The 22,301-nt window shown below is 41.9% G+C and overlaps 2 protein-coding genes across 4 annotated transcripts in view; one reads left to right on the plus strand and one right to left on the minus strand.

Moving 5' to 3' along the window:
• Positions 1-10,544, plus strand: part of LOC306850753 (EMILIN-1-A-like) — a 29,014-nt gene extending 18,470 nt beyond the window's left edge. The window contains exons 3-8 of the mRNA XM_079386598.1: positions 1,503-1,714; positions 2,715-4,853; positions 5,240-5,356; positions 5,647-5,664; positions 6,030-6,164; positions 6,276-10,544. Of these exons, the coding sequence (XP_079242724.1) occupies positions 1,503-1,714; positions 2,715-4,853; positions 5,240-5,356; positions 5,647-5,664; positions 6,030-6,164; positions 6,276-6,598 (2,944 nt within the window). The 3' untranslated portion in view covers positions 6,599-10,544. The remainder of the gene's footprint in view (positions 1-1,502; positions 1,715-2,714; positions 4,854-5,239; positions 5,357-5,646; positions 5,665-6,029; positions 6,165-6,275) is intronic.
• Positions 10,545-12,079: 1,535 nt separating this feature from the next.
• Positions 12,080-22,291, minus strand: khk (ketohexokinase). Of its 3 annotated transcripts, XM_079386478.1 has the most exons (9): positions 22,077-22,291; positions 21,797-21,913; positions 20,891-21,025; positions 20,505-20,639; positions 18,926-18,998; positions 18,627-18,773; positions 17,784-17,872; positions 12,511-12,668; positions 12,101-12,415 (listed from the first exon to the last, which is right to left on the minus strand). In XM_079386478.1, the coding sequence occupies exons 1-9, from the start codon at positions 22,166-22,168 to the stop codon at positions 12,327-12,329; spliced, it is 1,035 nt and encodes a 344-aa protein (XP_079242604.1). In that variant the 5' UTR covers positions 22,169-22,291; the 3' UTR covers positions 12,101-12,326. The 3 variants fall into 3 exon arrangements, with proteins under 3 accessions (XP_079242605.1, XP_079242606.1, XP_079242604.1); XM_079386479.1 differs by lacking the exon at positions 20,891-21,025 and having other exon boundaries at positions 12,080-12,415; XM_079386480.1 differs by lacking the exon at positions 20,505-20,639 and having other exon boundaries at positions 12,080-12,415.
• Between the last annotated feature and the right edge of the window lie 10 nt (positions 22,292-22,301).

Raw genomic sequence — 22,301 nt, forward strand, 5'->3', positions numbered from 1 at the left:
GTTTTTCTGGCCTTTATTTAGTGCACTCTAAATAAGTGGAACCAATATGTACTACACCAACTAACTTTAGCCAGGAAATAGATGTTGAAAGCTATCATATCATCATAACATTCATAGACATTAAAAAAATATACCACATCACATTTTACTGGAATTATGAGTCATTAAAGTCTAAGACATACTAAAAACATTGTGTTTATGAAGTAAACCTAATATCAACGAATGGGGATAAACAGAAAGTAGTTTGAGGATGCCAGGATTAGTAAGTGTGTGCAATTGTGAGGTGGTTTCCAGTTGCTGGAAACGTACTGAACTCCAGCTGGAAAAGCTTAATCCAACTCCTTTAGATTCAGCACACACACACACCACTATGTATGGAATGAGGTGGCACGCCATTCCATGCTCTACAACCAGCGCGCCACAGGAATTAGGCTTAAAACCTACTAAAATACCACCACTTATTTTTACACTCACCCAGTAGAGTATGGTGACCCCCTTTTCCCCTCTTTTTCTTCTCACGGGGGTCATGGAACAAACAGAGCGTGGAGACAAGAATTCGGTGGCTTAAGAGCTGTAACCAGAAGTCCTGGGAAAAAAAGAAATGCTGAAATTTTCCTATTCCACCTTTTAATGGTGCTGATATACAGGTTCAAAGCTAACCGTGATGTTTTACAATATGTATTTGTTTATTTGAATGACACAGTGAACTTGAGACCTAGACTACTGGTCAGAATTACAACATAAATAAAATGGCTCTGATGAGATGGTCTTACCACAGTTGTCTCTTAAAAATGGTTTTCAAAACCCTTAACCATAAGTATTAAACTTCAGCAGGTAGATTTATGGTTTCTGGATGATAAAACATAATAAAAGATCCCATACATTGAATGCCATATCTAAGGATGTGCACTGTTTCTACCGCAATCCAGCCTTTCATTAAACAAGAGTTTATACAGCTGGCCAGCATATGTCTGTGCTACAACTAGCAAAAGTCATATGAATGTGCTGAGAATTGATTTTGAAACATATATGGTATGTATGTCTTCCTCCATTCTTAGAACAAAAACTCAATCCAGCCTTTGTTTTTCAAGTGTATGTGTGGGTCTCTCTGACAGCGATGAGCAGAAACTAATTTGTTGACCAGAGAGTGTTGCAACACAACATTGTTCCCAGAAGGGATCAGTTTGTTTAAAGTGAGAGACTGTTTAACGTGGAATATATTAGACAATATACAGAATGGAGAGTTTTAAGGTAATGCATGTACCAGGCCTGGATAGCTTTTGTTGTTTTATATTGTATTGATTGATTGTATTTTTTGTAGTTTGTATCAGCATATAATTTGTATTGTATTGTTTGTTTGTTTCTCAGCCCATGTATTTCACAATTTAAAATAAACATTGTAAATTAGGAAATACTTGGCAAGATTGGCAAGATTTATTGCAACAGTTTCCAAACTAGGAAATTTCAAGCTTTATCTCAAATGGTTTTCATGTGTTTTATAGGTACAGGACCTATATGAGGCCCAGATACAAGGTGGCTTACAAAATGGTAACAGAAATGGAGTGGAAGTGTTGCCATGGTTACAGTGGAGAAGACTGTAATGATGGACCAAACAGGGGATCTGATACTCAGATCTCAACAAGCAGACCTTGGCCTAGACCACAACCAGGACAAACTGGAACTAATACTGGTCATGGACAGAGCGGAGGGAATGGTAAGCCAATGTTTTCTCAAGGTCATCAGACTGTGCTGCAAATCTTCTCAAAAATTTTTTTAACAATATGTTGTACCAAAAAGTCTCTCGCTGACTGTTTTTAATTTTGGAGGATACCAAAACCCATTGGTTATATTTGGACGTCTTTGTTGGCTGTAGTTGCTCACACAGTTGTCTAACAATATCTGGCCTTGTTGATGTTCTCGATACTTCCATATCTGCATCTTCTGCATCTTTAAAGCACTGTTAAATATCCTTTTATGGAAATCCTCTGAAACATTAAAACTGGCCACTGGAGCAATGTTCCCATTGTCAGAGTTGACAAGACTGTGAATTCTGTGTCTGCCAAACTATTGCTAATCTTTAATTAACTACTGAATAAAATTCTGTTAGTAATTACTCACCCTCATGTCGTTCCAAGCCCATAAGACTTTCATTCTTCTTCGGAACACAAATTGAGATATTTTTGATGAAATCCGAGAGTTGTCTGACCCTGCATAGACAGCAACGGAACTACCATGTTGAAGGCCCAGAAACATCAGTGTTCATGAGACATCAGTGATTCAACCATAATTTTATGAAGCTATAAGAATACTTTTTGTGCGCAACGTGCACATGCGTCGTGGTACTGTCATGAATGCTCACTGAAGACTGACACAGAAGAGAAGAGAAATTGTTGAATAAAGTCATTATTTTTGTTTTCTTTGCGCATAAAAGGTATTCTCGTAGCTTCATAAAATTAAGGTTGGACCACTGATATCACATGGACTATTTTAACAATGTCTTTACTACATTTCTGGGCCTTAAACACGGTAGTTGCATGCCTATACAGGGTCAGAAAGCTCTCGGATTTCATTAAAAATATATTAATTTGTGTTTCAAAGATGAACAAAGGTCTTACAAGTTTGGAACGACATGAGGGTAACTAATTAATGATAGAATTTTCATTTTTGGGTGAACTAGACCTTTAAAATTACCATTGTGTTTGATCTTTGCCTAGGGAGAGGTGACAATGACAAGATGAAACAACTGGAGGACAAAATGCAGAAATTGACCAAAGACCTAACTGACCTGCAGTCAGCTCTGCGTGGCATGAATGAAAAATTCCAAGAGGAAATGCGTAAACCAGGTTTTAATAGTGGCAAAACACCAGCTGATGCAGCCCAACCTGAAATGAAAGAGACCATCCATAACATTCAGACCAAGCTTGATCAGTTGGACAACCGTACTCAAGCTCATGACAAGACTCTAGTCAGCATCAATAACCACCTTGTGAATGGAAAGGGTGGAAGCAATGATCTAGACATTGGGGGAGTAGGAGGAAGCAAGTTCAACACCTTGAAGGAAGAAATCCTCAGAGAGCTTGAACGTCGAGTGACTCTTTCCTGTTCTGCCTGTCAATCTGGAGTGGAAGACTTGAGACGGCAACAGCAACAAGATCGGGAAAGGATCTTGGCTCTGGAAAAGCAGATTAATGCCATGGACCAGCGTCACCGCCAGACTCTTGATGGTTTACGCCGAGACCTCAGCCGGTCTCAAGGCTGCTGCGACACTGTGACAAACCTCAGTAGACGACTTAATGACATGGACAGGAAGATAAGCTCAACGTCAGAGGCCTATGACAAGCTTCAGGATCGTCTGAATAGGGAACTAGGAGGAACTGGAGGTGGTGGAAATTTTGGAGGAACAGGTGGACAAGGACAAGTTCCTATAACGCCAGAAGACTTTTTCAATAATAATCTAAAAGACCTGGAGAGACGGCTCAACAACACTGTCCAGAAGGCAGAGGAAAACTGTGCTTATATGGAGACTAACATACGGGACTCATTCCAGCAGGAACTCAGAAATCTTCGCAATGAATTCAATAATCGTTTTCTTGACCAGGAATACAGGATTAATGACATGGACCTTGATATTGGACTTGTTAAAGAAACTGTATTTGATCTAGATAAGCGCCTATCTCGGCTTGAGAATACAACATCCTTTATAGACAGGAGGTTAAGCGAATGCTCTGGATGCTCAGGCTTAAGTTCCGGGTCTAGTCCAACCGGTGGTAGTCCGAGCCCTGGCGAGACGGTGAAGTCTTTGGAGTGGAGAGTCATTGCAAATGAAGATGAGATCAAGAGGTTTGACACACGACTCAAGGATCTCTCGGTGTCTGGTGATTCTCTTGAAGATAGGGTCATTAACCTCAGCCATGATGTTCGCAGGATCAAAGCACTAACTGGAGACAATGGGGAACACTTCAACAGGATTGTCATGGAGATTGAGAACTGTAACGTGTGCAGCACAGTGGAAGATGACCTAAAGAAACTCAAGAACATCACAAACCATTCCATGGACAGGTGGCAGAAGGAAATGAATTACATTAAAGGTAAAATTGACTCGGGTTGTGTGGACGTTTGCCCTGGTTTGCAGGACGAGATGGATCAGTTGAGAGAGGACGTACAGAAATGCAGCGGTCAATGCAAGATAACCCTGAATACTCCTACAGTAACGGAATCAGGAACAGGTCACCTGGATGACCCACAAAAACCACTGGATGGACACAGTGTCATCAGCAGTAATACCGGTGACCTCAGGTCAATTCAGGGAGAACTGTCTGAAGTCATCTTAACCTTCAGCTCCATCAATGACACGCTAAAAGGTCTGGAACATGTGGTTCAGAAACACGACAGTGTTATCACTGACCTTGGAAACACCAAAGACAAAGTCATTTCTGAAATTGACAAGATCCAGCAGGAAATGACAGAGCACATAGAGGATAGCAGGATACGCTTTGACAACGTTGACCGAGATGTACGCCGCTTTGGGAACAACTTTGTGGTCGAGATGGGTGACTGCAAGAGGACTGGTGATGGTCTGGATAAGAGGCTCTCTAAACTCGAAGTGGTTTGTGGTCGGCTTGACTCTGTCTCAGACAATCTCCTGAAGATCAAAGAAGGCCTGAACAAACACGTGTCTAGCCTGTGGAACTGTGTCAGTGGGCTAAACAACACAGTGATCTCACACAGTGGGTTCATTGAGATCCTCCAGAACACACATCTGGATGATATCCACGGCAGGATCAAGATACTCAATTCCTCAATGGTCCACATCCTCAAGGAGTTCCAGAGCTTAACTGAGAACGACATGACAGGTCTGACTTACGTGCTTGAAGTGAAAGTTTATGTTTTTAACTTACTAACATTGCAGCCTATAAGAACATATTCTAAATGTCCAGCAACCGTAACTAATATTGCTCTTATATTTTAAGGGATATGATCAGGTACACCATTCTGAACTGAAATGGATACTAGTTATTTTGATTCATAAAGCAATTACTTTGTTGAATGGCTTTGAATTACAATTCAGCAAACCTCTCTTGTTGCAATTCACATTCCAATTTATCTTCATCTGGAGTGTGCCCATTCAATTCAAATTCACACTTTCAATAGGAGATGATTTTTCAGTTCTTGAATTTGCAAAACCCTGATGTATATGTAAAGAGACAAACTCTTTTTATTACTTCTTTTCTGATTATAGGTTTACCTGGACCACCAGGTCCGCAAGGAGAAAGAGGGCTCCCAGGTCCACAGGGACCTCCAGGTAATGATGGACCGCCAGGTATTTCTGGCTTACCTGGGCCAAAAGGACCTCCTGGTGAGAAACCTTGTTTTTGTTCATTCATTTTGTCATGTTGGTTAAAGTAATAGTGGAAATGTTCACCCCAAAATATTTTGTCATTATTTACTTATTCATGGTGTTTTTTGGAGCTTGGCTTAACATGGATTTAAAAAAAAAAAAAAAAAAAAATACAAGATTGGAATGACATGAAGATGAGTAAATTTTAGAATGACTATTGTAATTTTTGGGTGAACTAAACATTTTGTATTATTTGACACTTGTCCCATATTTTAAAATGACTCATATTTTGCGTTCTCCTATTTTAGGTCTCAGAGGAGAGCAAGGTATGTATTTAATTTTCTTTTCATTTTTTTAGCAGCCATATCTTAGTCAAACACTGAGGTTATGTTGATGTGTGCCAATGTCTGGAATGAAGGCAAGAATTCAGTGAGATATGTGTAAAGTGTCTGTTTGCATGAGAGTCAACATTTTTTCTGTCTTAAGTGTTGCGGCATGTGTTCAGTTGTTATTGGCAGTTCTGGGTCAGTAGTTGAGCCAAAGGTCAGCAGCTGATAACTAAAACTGGTTGTGTAAAGCATGTCTATATTAGAATATAGAGAAGAATTTAGAGTTAGGAACTGGTGATGTCAACAATTTAAAAACAAAAAGGGCTTTTCAAAAAAATAAACTGTTGTGATTCTGATTTCAGGTTTGGCCGGTGCAGATGCCAACATACCACGTCTTTCCTTCTCAGCAGCTCTCACAAATCCAATGATTACATCTGGAACGATCATTTTTGATAAGACCTTTGTAAATGAAGGAGGCTATTATAATCCACGAACAGGTAATCTTGGCACTGACTATAAACAGTCTATTTGCATTTCTGCTTTCCAAAATAATGAGGAAAGATAGAGTCATGGAAACTGTATCCATCTTTGTTTTCTCTTGAATACAGGCATCTTTACTGCACCACTAGATGGACGCTACTTCTTCAGCGCTATCCTGACCGGTCACAAAAATGAGAAACTTGAAGCCGTGCTCTCCAGGTCTAACTATGGCATGGCTCGGGTGGACTCTGCGGGTTACCAACCGGAAGGATTAGAAAACAAACCCATGGCTGAGGCTAAACCAACACCAGGTTCTCTGGCTGTCTTTAACATCATCCTACCCCTTCAGGTGGGCGAAACGGTCTGCATAGACCTGGTTATGGGCAAACTGGCCCATTCAGTGGAGCCTTTAACTATCTTCAGTGGTATGCTTCTATATGAAGATGTGTAGTGGTCTGATTAGCACTAAGACCAATCAGAAGACCAGCAAAATGACGGGGCTAGAAAGAGACACTCTAAATGACGTTTATCCACCTGGGATGCCGATGCACATGCTGTGCATTGATTTTCCTTTGGTATCGTTTCCAAATCTACAGATGTTGTTCGACCTCCTATGAACTCCTTGAACAGAGAATATAGTTTTAATTGGAGGAACTGTTGCCCTTGATATGTAATCCTAACCCGAATTTTGGAGAAGTGTTGTAACAAATACTACTGCAGGTTTGTGCGACCATTGTTGACAGTGTTCTTATTGAGATATTTCCATTTTATATGAATCACAGGCATGAGTTATGAATAATCACTCATGCACCGAAGATGACCCTGAGGTCTGTTCGACTTCCCATGTATGCCACTGCACAAGAAAAGTATTCTTCTGTCAAAGAGCTTGACTCACAGTCAGGGTTATATAGGTTAGGCTGATGGGTGTGGAATTTTGGAGATTTGATGAAAGGAATTCATATTTTTGCTGTGAATGTTTAAATCCTGTGCTCCTTTTTTGCTTAGAGTCAAGGGATGATCTTTAAAAGTACAGTGTGTGCCTTAATTTTGATTCTTTTTATTTTTTATATTGCAAGTGCCAAGTTTCCCAAGAGTAACACCCAAAGCCAAAGAAGCATTACTTTATTAAATATGTGGTTGGTAGTTAATGATTTCAGGAAGCTTTCAATATATTATCCAGCCTGACAATCAGTGATGTACATCACTGCTTTCCATGCAAACTGGGCCTATGTTGCAAACTCGGCCTCTGGAAAAAAAAAATGAATGCGATGAAATCTTCGTTCCTGAGGCACACGATTTCCACAGCAGCTTAACTAACCGGCAAAAAAGGGCATTTTGTACATGCATCATTCTGCATTTTGTGATCCTGTTGAAGCGTTTACAAAGACATCAGTTCTACTGGAGCGGAGGACCATTGCATTTCGCTCCATATTCATATTCCCAGCCTGAATGCTCAATGGAGATTATCAAACAGAGTCTGTCCTTAATGTGGTTCAACAAAGTGCCTTTGAAAAATAACAATGCTGAGGATTCAGAGGGTGTCCTTCATCAACCGTTTCTTGCTTTGTGGTCTCGCTTGAATGTTTACTGTAAGACAGCCCAAAGAATTTTGAACTACGCGTCTTTTTCTTTTTCTTGTTTAAAACATGCTTGTGCAATTTCACAGCATGTTGAGAGAAAAGATCTCTGTGTAATGCAATGAATTTTCAAACTTCATATGGTCAAGAATGTTGAAAATGAAGGCTGCTATCTTTTATGTGCTGTGTTTCATTTATTATTTTTAGTTATAAAGAGATTCCCCAGCTCATAAAATGGAAGCTACGGCAGCAACGTAAGCATTAAAACATCTATTTACATGTAAAAGAGACCAGAGCTAAGATTTTATAGTTCCCTCTCACGGTTTAACCTGTTACCTTGAATGTGTACATTGGCAACACGTGTGTTTCAAATAAAGATATTTAATTTTACACATTTTACTCTCTGCTGAACTTAGTTTTATGGGGTTTTGTCAGGTATAGGATTACTGGAAGACATACCATTTAATTTAGCACCGGCATTGTTCAAAACACTAAGCAGACTATACTGTTCATTGTCTCAAACACAATGAGGAGCGTTCTGGTACTCAAGAACCGTGATTCTGTTGAATAGAATTCCAGTCAGTGATTGATGGTGAAAGTTTTGCTACTGTCTGTGACTTCTCTATTCAACATGGAAAAAGTCCATACTGGAATTGCTGGCTCATTTGTCAAAGCAAAATGTGATTGAAAGCATGTTCTCAAATTGAAAAGACCCGCCGTTTCTGTTTTTAAAAATTATTTTTAGAGGCATGTGCACAGAAACGCTGTGATTAAGGAGAGGAGTGCACAATGCATTTAATTTTCCATGTCGCAAGCCAGAGAAATCGTTTGGAGATTGGCCTGTGATTTAATGGAAAGAAAAACATTTCTGGGTGTCCATCCATAGTCATATGGGGATGTAGTTTATGATGAATAATGCCTTCTGCTTGTCAAGTCACTGGTGTCTAGACAAAGTGTTGGTAAGTGAACCTTCTGCCCACTTTCTGTTACGTGCCACCATGGGAGTTATGTTTTTTTTTTCTATTTCTTCATATTGTATTTCTGTATTGCTTTTACAACGTTAAGAACTCTAAATACAGTCCGTAGGGAAAGTCAAACATCTGTTTTGTTTTCTTTTCCTTGATGAAGTCAGCAAGAAATGGCATTCACAACCCTTTTTACTTTTGTAATGAAACATATTTCCAAATAGTCAATGTAATTAGGATGAAACATTATTTTATCCATCAGGATTGAATCATCCGAAGTGCAAAATGGAGATGAGCTGAACATGAAATTTCAGTGGATTGAGAGGAAACAACATTGGCATGCACATTAGAGGAGGCTTTTTGATCAGGATGTGGAGACTGATGCCTAACTTCCCCCTTGAGAGAATCTTGACATATCCAAAAGGACAAACTTTTTTTTCTTCTTTTTCAAATCCATTGTATACTACCGCAACAACTAAGTCATGCATAACTTTCAACAACTACATAGCCTATGAATAATAAATAGCTATTTGGCTATTGGTTTCCTTGTTTTCTCAAATCATGTTCATGTTCATGTATTCATGTTTGTGGCTGAAAAGGAAAGTTGGTTCTAAGGTACAGTAAGTTGCATTTACATTTTGATGAAATATTATGAAGTCATTTTTTTCTTTGGAATAATGTGCACTGATTAATATTTGCTCATGGGGTTAATTTCATGCTAAGTATGTTTAAAGGGGTCATATGACGTTGCAAAAAGGAACATTATTTGGTGTAATGCAATGTGCTTATGCGGTTTAAGGTAAAAAAAAACACATTATTTTCCACATACTGTACATTATTCTTGCTCCTCTATGCTCCACCCTTCTGAAACGCATCGATTCTTACAAAGCTCATCATTCTGAGAATCGAGGCGTGCTCTGATTGGCCAGCTATCCAGTGCATTGTGATTGACCGAATACCTAAAGCGTGAAATGGAAATGTTACGCTCCTTACCGTATTGTGATTACCTTGTTCCGGCGCGACGACATAAAAACAATAAAACCCATTATAAACGAGGCATTTGTTGCATCCAATGGGGACATAATTACTAATTATAATGACTTATACTGTCTTTTTACGCGGCGCGTTGCATTGCGCAGCGTAAAAATTAACATGTCTGCATCATCGTCAGTGGCAAATTCTTTAAATAAGAAAACATACTTACAGGCTGTGAGTCAGAAGCGCCAGACTGTCCTTGCAAAGTTGGAATTGCCCCACTTTATAGAAACAGCCTCCGTGCTGTTTCCTGAACTTTTCCTGAACTCCCAGGTTCAGGAAAAAGTCCTCCGTAAAATGCGCTGCACACACTCTAATATTTGGGTTGAACTGTTCTGGAACAGTGTAAATACAACTTAACCACTGATTTCTAGTTGTGTCCTCTTTTGGAAGCCCAAACAAACCGGTATTTTCACTTTCACAACAAAACACAGCATCTCCAGGACATGGCGCCGGTGGCAGCAACAATACTACAGCGAAAATAATAGTTCTGCCTTACATTTGGGCGGTGTTTTGCAAATCTTACCACACCGTGACATAGACATGTGAGGACGTGTTTGAATGAGCTGTTTTAGGAGGGTGTGGTCGAGTCTTAACTTTTATAAAGAATATTTCTTTGGTTCTGAGACTTTAGTCTTTGCAACTTCAGGGATCTTATCTATGCACAAACAGCTTGTAACACTCCAAAGAGAAAGGAAAACTTGAAATCGCTTGAAAACTTGAAATATGACCCCTTTAAAGTTGGAAAAGTAAGAACTACTCTACTTACAGTCACCAAAATGACTTGAAATTAAAAGAGTGCATTTTACAGTATATGGAGAAAAAAGAAAAAAAAGATTTTATACGTAGGCTTAAAGACATTCCATTTGTATAATTTTCCCCAAAGGAAATGTCAAACAGATATTGTCAGACAGACAGGGTGTCATTATTGCACATTGGGTGTGGTAAAAGAATCCATGTAGTGCTGGCCAGCTGTGTCTAAATGGGATTGGGTGGGAAAATGTCACGTATCCTGTTTGTCTTTCATCTTTGTTCACTTATATTCAGCTGTCTTCCTCTGTCTCTTTTTCTCTGCATACAGTGCAAACACACAGGCCTGTGCTCCCTACTACTGCAGAGAAGCTTGCCAACACTTCAGTATCAATCAGGGAACAATATCCCTGAACTCCTCCTCATAACTCATAAGTATTATCAAAACTCTGTTGGATAGTATGCTCACAATGTTTTTTCTTCAATACAGGTTTAGGTTAGAAGTTTAGACTAATGTGTTTGTAAAAAGTCTCTTATGTTCATCAGAGCTGCATTTATTTGATCAAATGCACAGTAAAAAAAAAAGCAATTTTGTGAAATATTCATTTGGTGCTCTTAATAATAGTTGTTTTTATTTATCAATGTTGAAACTAGGGATGCTCCGATCAGGATTTTTGCAGCCGATACCGAGTACCGATTTCTTGTCATGGTGATCGGCCGATACCGATGCCGATTCTGATGCTTCAAGCTTTATATAACATATGTAATAATGTTATATAAATAATCAAAGAAATTATTCCTTATACAGTGAATTTTAATATTCCTTTAATTTGCACTCGATGCATCCTCAATTTCAAGAACATATCCGGGCACTTTCATGCATCCTCTATACTTGCGTTCTTGAGAATTGGAACTGAACTTCGGCGGTTAATGATGACGTAGAACGAGAACACAAGGACGCAAGATCACTGAAGAACGCATATTGAGAAACAGCCCTTGAGTACCGATCGAGTCATAAAATGTGAATATCGGCCGATACGATCTCCGGCCGATCGATCGGAGCATCCCTAGTTAAAACCATTTTTGCTGTTTAATACTTTGGTAAATAAAAAGTGAATAAAATTCTGCATTTATTTGAAATAGAAATGATTAGTAGCATTAAGAATGTTTTCACTGTCACTTTTGATCAACTTAATGCATCCTTTATAAATAACAGTATTAATTTCTTACCTCAAACTTTTGAAAGAAAGTGTATCACTGTATTCAACACTGATAATAATAAAAAAATGTTTCTAGAGCAGCAAATCAGCAGATTAGAATGATTTCTAAAGGATCATGTGAAAATTCAGTTTTGCCATCACAGGAATAAATTAATTACACTTTAAAGTATATTAAAAAAGAAAATAGTTATTTTAAATTTTAATATGTCTTAAGTATTAATATTTTTACTGTATTATTTGTGATCAAATAAATGCAACAATTAAAGACTTTTTTCAAAAATATTTATAAAAAATATTATTATAAATATTTGACTGGTAGTGTACAAAAAAAAATCCTAAAATATTCTTTCTAATATCACAATTTTACTTTTTTTTATTTTTTTTTATGCGGAAGTGAAGAGTTGCAAGTGTTTCAATTAATTTATTAATTCTAATACAAAAGAACATCAGTAGGCTATACCATCATTATTTAGACTTATCCTTTGCATGTACATTAGTCTTTTCTATGTGAAGCAACATTATTCAGTACCTCATCATGCCTTGACAATGACTACTGGCTTACAATGCTAGTTAAGTTTATCAGCATGCTTCATGTCTGTACTACATTCCAGCTGTGCACCTCTCTTCCATGTTCAGTGTAAAATTCCATCATATCCGTGGACGCCGCATTTTTTGCCTGCAATCTGGCAGCCAAATGTGAGAGCATCCTGTAGGCTGCCCCCTGCAGAAAAGAGAGAGGAACCGGCTTGATTTATATCCACAACTTACAATAAACCCTTACTTCTTTGCGTTTCAGAATCAGACCTACATCCTTACCGTTTGAAAGGGAATAGATCACAGAAGCATTGAACGTATCTCCTGCTCCAAGTGTGTCTACAAGCTTCTCAGGCGGGAATGCATCTGAATGGATGATTACACCATCGGGACCCATGGCATCCGCTCCCTTTTCCGCCCAGGCACAAATGAGGGTAGCTCTAGAGACACAAGCAAACTCATCTAAACACATGGAACAGCTAATATCTAAAAAAAAACACACATTTAAGCAGTGATTATGAATAGACATGGTTTAGAATTTTTGGATCACTAATGACATCTAGTGGAGGTTCCTCTTCAGGAACTCGAGCTGCGTCAACGACGCTTTGGGGAACGCCAATAGCGTAACCGGCTCTGAATACCAATCAAATCTGTCCAGAAATGGGAAGGGATGTCACGGGCGAGGTGACGTAATGACCAGCTGGTACAAAAGCACGTGCGGTGAAACCGGCATCAGCTTTTTGTCATTCAGCGAAGCGCTCTGTGACTGGTGAGTCCTATTTACCGTTGTCTGTCTGTTTGTAAAACATGTCAAAGCGAAGTGGGGAGAGGAGTGAGGCGCAATACGGGCTGTGTGTTCCTCCGTGCAAAACGCTGTTTGTGTACGGAGGATACACACAGTCTGTGTGTGCTTTGCTTGGGAGCGAGGCATGCGGAGGCAGCCCTCGAGGGGGCTGATTGTCCGCACTGCGAGGGTTTTCCTCTGCGTGTGCTTCGCTCCCGAAAGGCTCTTTTCTCCGGAGAGGGCTCTTTCACTAGCGTTCCCCGCGGCACTGACCCGCTTCCGCTAAGGCGGAGCGGAGACGGCGTTCGTGGGGTTCGCAACGGGATCTGGCAGAGGGATCGGAGACGAGCGAGCTCTTTCTCCATCCGCACCTGCCGGATCCCGCGACCGCTCCCCGAGTCCGGAAGCACGCGTGGCGGTTTCTTCCCCTCGGGCAGCAGCATCGGCGCTTCTCGCGTCTTCCTCCGAGGAGGTTGACATGGGAGGCGTCGAGCATGTTGCACCCACTCTGTCGTCCCATATGAGGAGCCTGTGGAGTGTTTTGTCGAACCGCAGAGAGGGTTATACTGCGTTCTCTGCGGTTTCAGACTCACCTCCACATCTGAGCCTGCCCTTTTTTTCCCCGACCTCCACACTGAGGTGTCGAGGTTGTAGGGAAAATATTTCGGCCCGCCTCTTCGTCCCCTCATTCTGTTATTTCGGTAGTGTCATGGGGACGAGTGAGCGCGGTTACAGAGCGATGCCGCGGGTGGAACAGACGCTTGCGAGCTATCTGTCCCCTGACGCTGCGTCGTCTCTGAAGGCAAAGGGTACGCGTCAGCAGGTCGGTCTGGCTTATGTTTGCACATCATGGTGGCATGCCAGGCTGACCTGCTCAAGGAGTTGGATGAGGGCGGGGGATTAATGCGGAGCACATCTGTGTGCTCCGCAAAACCGTTGATTTGTCTCTCCGCGCCGCCAGGGAGACCGTCAAGGCGATCTATGGCAGCCCTGGTGGCGGCGGAGAGGCATCTTTGGTGGACCCTGTCGGATTTATGGTAAGCAATCGTGACAGGGCCTTCCTTCTGGACGCCCCACTTTGCCGCCTGGCCTTTTTTGGTTCAGGAGGCAGGTGGCGGAGTTCCAGCGGTTTCTCCCTCGCCGCTCTCTAGCTCATGGGGCTGCTGGGCGAGAGCAGCCCCTGCCGCGTGCTGGCTCCTCGTATAGGCAAGCGTGCCCCCGCAGGAGCGGATTGGGGCGGTAAGAAGGGTGCGCGGTCAAAGACCTCCCAGCCAAGCAGGCGAAGACGTCTTCGGCCAAGAAGCCCTGATGTGAGTGGGATCAGGGCTTATGAGGGTAGCCCCCGCTGCGGTAGAGCGACGATCGCACGGCGATCGTCACTCCCCCCAGCGCCCTCAGGAGATCGTTCTGCCAACCCTGCCACCTATGGTGCTTCAGGGCGCAGCGGTCTCCAGCGAGCGCATATCTCAGTCTCTTCCGCCCGGTATCGTAGCGGAGCTGAGATGCTCGCCACCCCTTCGGGGGTCTCTGGAGCAGCTAGTTCGGCCGTTCCCTGCCGGGGTTCCGCTTCAGGGCACCGAACTAGCCGCTCCGGGTTACACCAGAGGCCAGTCTCGAGAGACTGGTTCCCTTAGTAGACTATTTTGCAGCGTGGATACTACTGCCAAATGTGTCTCGATGGGTCCTGCGCACTGTAGAGAGAGGCTACAGAATCCAGTTTGATTCTCGTCCGCCTCAATTCAATGGGGTGAATTCCACGTTGTGGGCCCCGAGCAGGCTCTGGTAATGGAACAAGAGGTAGATACTCTTAAGGAAAGATACCATCGAGGTGGGTCTTCCTTCCGAAGAGAGTCCGGGTACTACAGCCGGTACTTCATAGTTCCAAGGAGGATGGAGGTTTGCGTCCCTTTTTTAGATCTGCATCAATTGAACCGCTCAGTCTGCAAGACTGAAGTTCAAGATGCTCAGGTAAGTACTCAGATCAAGTCCGAGGACTGGTCTGATAGCAGGTAAGTATCTCAGATCAAGTCCGAGGACTGGTTTGACACGTAGATCTAAAAGACGCATACTTCCATGTCTCCGTCCTTCCCACTCACAGGAAGTTCCTGAGGTTTGCTTTTGGGGGCAAAAGCTTACCAATATCGGGTACTTCCCTTCGGCCTAGCACTCTCACCCCACACTTTTACGAGTGTGTGGGCGCCACGTTAGCTACGGGGCGCCCGCATACTCAATTACATCGGCCTTTGGTTGATTCTTGCTCTATCAGAGCGGAGGGCGGCTCAACATTGAGGTGTTGTTCTCGCTCACTTAAAAGTGTTGGGGTTAAGACTGAACCCCAAGGAAAGTGTGCGTTCTCCATTACAGAGAACCACTTATCTGGGGGTGGTGGGGATTTGACCACGGTGCAGGCACGTATGTCTCCTGCTCGGATCGAGTCAATCCTCACGAAAGTCAGGAGGGTGAAAGAAGGCCAGTCACTCACTGTCAAGCGGTTTAGATACTGCTGGGTCTGGTGGCAGCTGCGTCCAACGGGATACCTTTTGGCCTGCTGTACATGAGACCCCTACAGTGGTGACTCAAGACCAAGGGGTTCTCCCCGAGGGGAAACCCGCTTCGCATGATCAAGGTCACGCGGCGGTGCCTACGTGCCTTGGACATGTGGAGACAACCTTGGTTCTTGTCCCAGGGCCTGGTGTTGGAAGCTCCTTGTCGCCGCGTATGCTAGCGACGGACGCATCCCTCACCGGTTGGGGAGCGGTCATGAGTGGCCACCCTGCCCACGGTCGGTGGAGGGGTCATCATCTCGCCTGGCACATCAACAGGCTCGAGATGCTGGCCGTATTTCAGTACTTCTCCTAGACCTAAGAGGTTGCCATGTGTTAGTTCGCAAGCGACAACACATCGGTGGTCTCTTATAGCAACCACCAAGGAGGTCTGCGGTTCGCGCCCCCTGTACAGGCTGGCACACCAGATCCTTGTGTGGGCTATGAGGCCTAGCTCTCCTGGTTGGTCGAGCTGGCATTGCTCCCCTCAACTTTGAGGGTCACCTTTGAGCATGCCGCTCCCTTCTGAGTGTCTTGAGCTCCCTCTCATGCAGAGAGTTAAGTGCTCCGCTCTCCAGAGATCTGCCTTGGTAGAGCTAGCATTGCTCCCCTCAACTTAGAGGGTCACCTTGAGCATGCCGCTCCCTTCTGAGCATCTGAGTTAGTACCTCATGGGGAGCCGACACCCTGTCGAGGCAGGGGCTGTTATCCGGGAATGCTTCACACCGAGGTGGGGAAGCAGATCTAGAGAGTGTTTGGCCAGGCCCAGGTGGACCTCTTCGCTACTCGGGCAGCGCAATGTCCCCTCTGGTACTCTCTACGTCATCCAGCTCCGAGGGGCTGGATGCTGTGGTACAGACGTGGCCGAGGCTTCGTCTTTATGCCTTTCCCCCGATTGCTCTGCTCCCCGGAGTTCTGGAGAGAGTGCGCCGGGACGGACACCGGCAGCTATTGGTAGCCCCGTTCTGGCCGGGCCGAGTATGGTTCTCGGACCTGATTTTCCTCCTTGACGGCTCTCCCTGGGAGATTCCAGTCAGGAGGGATCTCCTCTCACAGGCAGGAGGCACCCTTGTGCACCCCTGCCTGGAGTTATAGAAGCTGTGGGTGTGGCCCCTGAGGGGGCACAGCTGATAGCCTCTGGTCTCTCAACCGAGGTTGTTGAGACCATTCTCCAATCCAGAGCTCCCTCTACGAGGAAACTGTATGCCCTGAAGTGGAGACTCTTCACTTCATGGTGCGGAGATCGCCAGCTCGACCCAGTTAACTGCCCAGTAGGTACAGTGCTGGAGTTCCTGCAGGCTCGACTCTCCGCAGGGTTAGCCCACTCCACCTTGAAGGTCTATGTGGCGGCAATTTCTGCTTACCACACCCCTCTTGCTGGATTGACAGTGGGCGCACAACCCCTAGTTACATGTTTCCTCCGTGGTGCACTGAGGCTTAGTCCTCCTCCCTTTCGGGAGCCTGACCAGGTGCGAGCACGTCCACAGAGCTGCCATGTGGAGAAGGACGGACCAGTTGCTAGTGTGCTACGGTCCTTCTAAGAGGGGTCTGCCTGCTTCCAAGCAGACCCTCAGTCGGTGGATTGTGGATGCCATTCACATGGCTTATGAGTCTTCTGACCTCCCCTCGCCGATGGGAGTCAGGGCTCATTCCACTAGGAGTGTGGCGGCCTCCAAGGCCTTTCTCGCAGTTGTTCCTATTCAGGACATCTGCAACGCTGCGGGTTGGTCCACGCCTCTGACCTTAGTCAGATCCTTGGCCTGGACATGTGAGCCACTCCAGTCTCTTCCGTTCTCTTGCCCTAGCTGTGCGCCTCTTTTGGACACACAGGGCAGGGGTGCGGAAGTCTGGAGCCGTTGGTATCTCGTTCCCCAAAGCGTCGTTGACGCAGCTCGAGTTCCTGAAGAGGAACGTCTTAGGTTACTTGTGTAACCCTAGTTCCTCGAGGGAACGAGACGCTGCGTCACGGAGCCACACTTCCGGCATCCCTGCCAGCGCTTGCTTCATTCTATAAGCTGATGCCGGTTTCACCGCACGTGCTTTTGTACCAGCTGGTCATTACGTCACCTCGCCCGTGACATCCCTTCCCATTTCTGGACAGATTTGATTGGTATTCAGAGCCGGTTACGCTATTGGCGTTCCCCAAAGCGTCGTTGACGCAGCGTCTCGTTCCCTCGAGGAACTAGGGTTACACAAGTAACCTAAGACGTTTTACACCACTGACTCACCCCTTTCTCAAACGACCATAGAAACTCTTCAATGCAGCAGCGGCTGAGGTAAACCCAAAGTGCTGGGCCACATCCTTACTAACAAAGACCTGAGTGAAAGCAGCCACAGATAAACAGGCTGTGCAGTGTATAAACATGTATCAAAGCTTATCAGCTGACCTGCATATATAATCGGCAAACACAGAATTTAAATGCACTGCTCCTTTAAATCTTATGCTTCTTGCATGTTCATTTATTAAATATTTTGTTGAATGGGTATTTATTATATATTAATATTTCAGCTCCCAGTTCAGTATTCTCAACTCTGTTTATTGAAAAAAAATTCAAAATCAAAGCAAAAAGAATATTTGTGGAATCCAGATTGTGTATGGACCTACTAATACATCATATATTTTTACATTTTAAAATATTTAAAATTGTCTTATTTAAATATATAATTTATATAATACATATATATTAATTATTTATATAATATCGAGCAATATTATTACAATTTAAAATAAATGTTTTCCATTCTAGTTTTTTAAATGTAATTTTTCCTGTGATCACAAAGCTGAATTTAAAATTTTTTTTAAATTGAAATCTTTTATAAAATTATAAATGTCTTTACTGCCACTTCTGATCAATTTAATGCTTCCTTAAATAATCATAATAATAAAATAATCATGCTGACCCCAAACTTTAGTTACGGTAGTATATATACATTATAATATATACATGTTAAATAAAATATTTTAAATAAATGTTCAAAATGACAGTCCAAGTTGGCAGACTATGTGGTTTATCCATGTTGACATAATTTGTTTTATTCATGTGACGTTTGTTTGAAATGTAAAATCATACCAAATCACCAAGAGGGAAAAGCTGATAAAGGGGTTCCCTTGTCTTCTCAATTTCCACAGAGATGGTGATTCTCTTCTTCTCTTCCTGTTTGCTGTTATACTCTCTCACCCTCTCAATCATCTTCACTTGTTCGTCAGCATTACGGCCCTGACAATGCATTCATAAAACAATCAGCTTTAGTTCTCTACTTTATTCTCTGGAATAAAGCTATTAAACACAGATCAGAATGAACTAAATAGTGATTTCAGTGTGAAGTCTTACTATGAAGCAAGTGAAAGATATTTGGCGGACACTCTCACCTCCCAGTGGATCCACTTGTACTGGCTCAGGTCCACCTTTGAAAAATCTTCTACAGAAACATCTGGCAAGTTTCTGATTAAACAGAGAGAATAGCTGATGAAAGTTCTCTTGTATTTTTGACTCCAACAATCAGTGTTAAAAGAACGATCGGTAAATAATGATTGTACTTTGTGTACATGATAGGTCACTATGCATTATTTTGACATGATCTGCTGTAATCATATTTTAAAAACTGTTTACAGTCACAAACTGAATCAGTGAAAGGTCTGTATAGTGGAAAAACCCTGGATTATTGCCTTAGACCGGATGCCTGTCAGTTTGTATGCAGTAAAGCATTTGATAACAGTCATCAGTACAGACAAATAGTCAGCTTTGGACTGTGATTACAAGATAATTGTGATTATAAACTAAAGTCTGCTTCTCAGCAAAGAAGGAAACAGTTCTCAAAACAGGTTTTAGAGACTAGAAATATTATTCAAGGCCTAGGTGAAAATAAGTGTTGTTTTATATATTAGTTTGCTACAAACAAAGCAATTGAATGTGAGGACAATGTACATTCAGCCAGTCATAAACACAAAAATAAACCTTAACCGAGTGATCAGGACTTTATGACTTTCACAGGATGAAAGATAAAAAAAATTAATTGTGACTTTTTATCTCACAATTCAGATTTTTATCTTCACAAGTCTAAGAAGAAAAATACAAATATAAGAAAAAAAAACTCAAAATTTTAGATATAAACTAATAATTCTGAGAAAAGATTAGATGTGGACAATATACTTTTTTTTCAGACTCACAAATTCTGATTCTAATCGCCATTCAGACTTTTTTTCCTCAGAATCGCAATTGTTGTTTATTTCCCACAGAATTAATAAATTAATAAAAAGCCAATTGACCGTTCGCAAAGAGCTTGATTGACAGGCGATCTGACCAATCAGAATGCGTATATTATGTGCCTTAGAGATCTTTATATTTTTCAATTCTGAGGAAAAAAGGCAAAACTGTGAGATAAGTCACAATTACCTTTTTTATTTTTTAGAAACAAGCTGACTGAATGGCTGACTGGACATTATGCCACTTATTACACGGCTGCTTACCAAATAAATTTACAAAATGATGTGAGCTTCATAATTCATTTATATAGTTTAGTGGTTATTATATACATATTACATATACAATATTTGGCCATAGAATGTAGCAATTGATCTGTCAGAATCACGCATTTCAGAGAGCCGTGGAATAAGTTATCTAAGCTTTGACATTGTGTGCTGTTGTGTGTTGTTTAAAACGATTCAATAAAATAATCTTGTATAAAACAGACATTTAATTGTAAAACATAAATGAACTGAAAATAACAAATTCCCCCCAAAATAAGCACTCAAATTAATGCATGCAATGTCCAATTGTCATGATTTGTTAATGGCAGCTACTTTAAGACTAAATTATTGTCAATTACAGCAGTGCCATTGCAGAAAGACTTTCTCAGATTATGTTTGAGAATGGCAAATGGTAATTTACCAGGTACCCATCTAACTTTGGCTATGTTAAGATTATTGTGACTTTGGATGCTACTCTTACGTGTCTGAGAGCACGACAGTGCGAGAGCCATTGGTGGGACACACCACACAACATGCACACGGGGTCTCACCCCACGGCTGCCAAGCCACACCAGATATGTCCACCCCACGCCGTGCAAAATCCCCCACGATGAAACTAGTGCAGCAAACAGAGAGGTATTGCAGTGAACCATATGCACTACTGAGTGATTTGGGCAGGAAACATAACAGGCTCACAAAGCGTGTCACACTGAACTTTGAACCATGCACCTTTAGAGCACCCTTTAAAGGAAAAAAGCATTGCCACTTTGAGCAGTTAGTATATTTTCAGTTGTTGTTTTGGTGTGATCTGCTGCGACAGCCATCCTGTGAGGAAAGAGCTTCATAGAACTTACAGTACACACAAACCTGTTCATATGCAGAATTGTACGGCTTCCTGTCGTCACACTGCTGATTACTACAGAAGCTGGAAAGGAGCATTCAGCATGCTCCAGAAGAAGAGAGATGTCAATCTTGTACATTTGAAAGTCATTCAAGATGAAGCTAGAAGAACAAATTAGCAAGGAAAAGTATATGCATACAGAATGTAAGTGTGCAGTGTATATAAACTAAAGTTGTGTGAGGGACAGGAAAGTGTATTTCTGCAGATATAAGCTGCAGGAGTAAGAAAAGATGAAAATGCATCCAGTGTACAGTGTCAGTGTCACATGATCCTTCAGAAATCATTCTAATATGATGATTTGATGCTCAGGACATTTATTATTATCATCAATGTTGAAAACAGTTGAGCTACATTACATTTTGGGGAAACTGTGATGCACTACCATTCAAAAGTCTGGGAAAAGTAAGATTCTTTTCAAATATGATTAATATGCAAATATGCATTAAATTGATCAAAAGTTACAGTAAAAATGTTTATAATGTTACAAAAGATTTATTTTTCAATAAATGCAAGATTCAAAGAATCCTGAAAAAATTATGGTTTTGACAAAAATATATTAAACAACAATGTTTTCAACATTGATTATAAATGTCAAATCAGCATGTTTGAATGAATTTTGAAGGATCATGTGACACTGAAGACTGGAGTAATGATGCTGAAAATTCAGCTTTGCCATAAATTACAATAACATGGAATAATACATAATGGTAGAGAAAAAATGTTCTATTAAAATATGACTGTTTTTGTTGTGTTTTGATCAAATACACAGCATTGCTGAAAATAAGGAACTCCTAATAATCATGCATGTATATATAAAATGTACATAATTCTCTGAAAATGTTGTTGCATAATAGTAGGTAGAAAACACTTACTCAGCTACTGGTCCAGGAGCCAAAGACCCCATAAATGCACACGGGGCCCCAAGCAGAGACAAAACTGTGCACGTGTTTGATGCATTTCCTCCCCTCTGCCATCTCTGAGACAAACACCTACCAACCAGTTGTACGTTATAACATAACACCTGTGATGCCACATTAACTACAGTGTATAGCAGGATGCTCTTTATGGTCAGACTGATTATGCATTCGGAAAGCAAACGCAAAAAGTGCATGAAATGATTAGCAATTATACAATATTATCAGAATTTCTTACCTGGTATCAGTATCTTCTTCCGGGTATTTATCCACAACATTTATGATATCCAGACACACCAAACCAATGCTGAGTATCTTTTTGTCTCCCATATTCTCCCTGCAGAACGAAATCCTGAACTATGGACTTGAAGCGAAAGGTCATTGCGTTACACTGTTCCGCACAGGAACGGGAGAACGTTTATCTTTCAGAGCGTAAACAAGGACACGACGTCTAACGGCTTTT

The sequence above is a fragment of the Barbus barbus genome (genome assembly GCF_936440315.1).
Source record: "Barbus barbus genome assembly, chromosome: 30".
Lineage (NCBI taxonomy): Eukaryota > Metazoa > Chordata > Actinopteri > Cypriniformes > Cyprinidae > Barbus > Barbus barbus.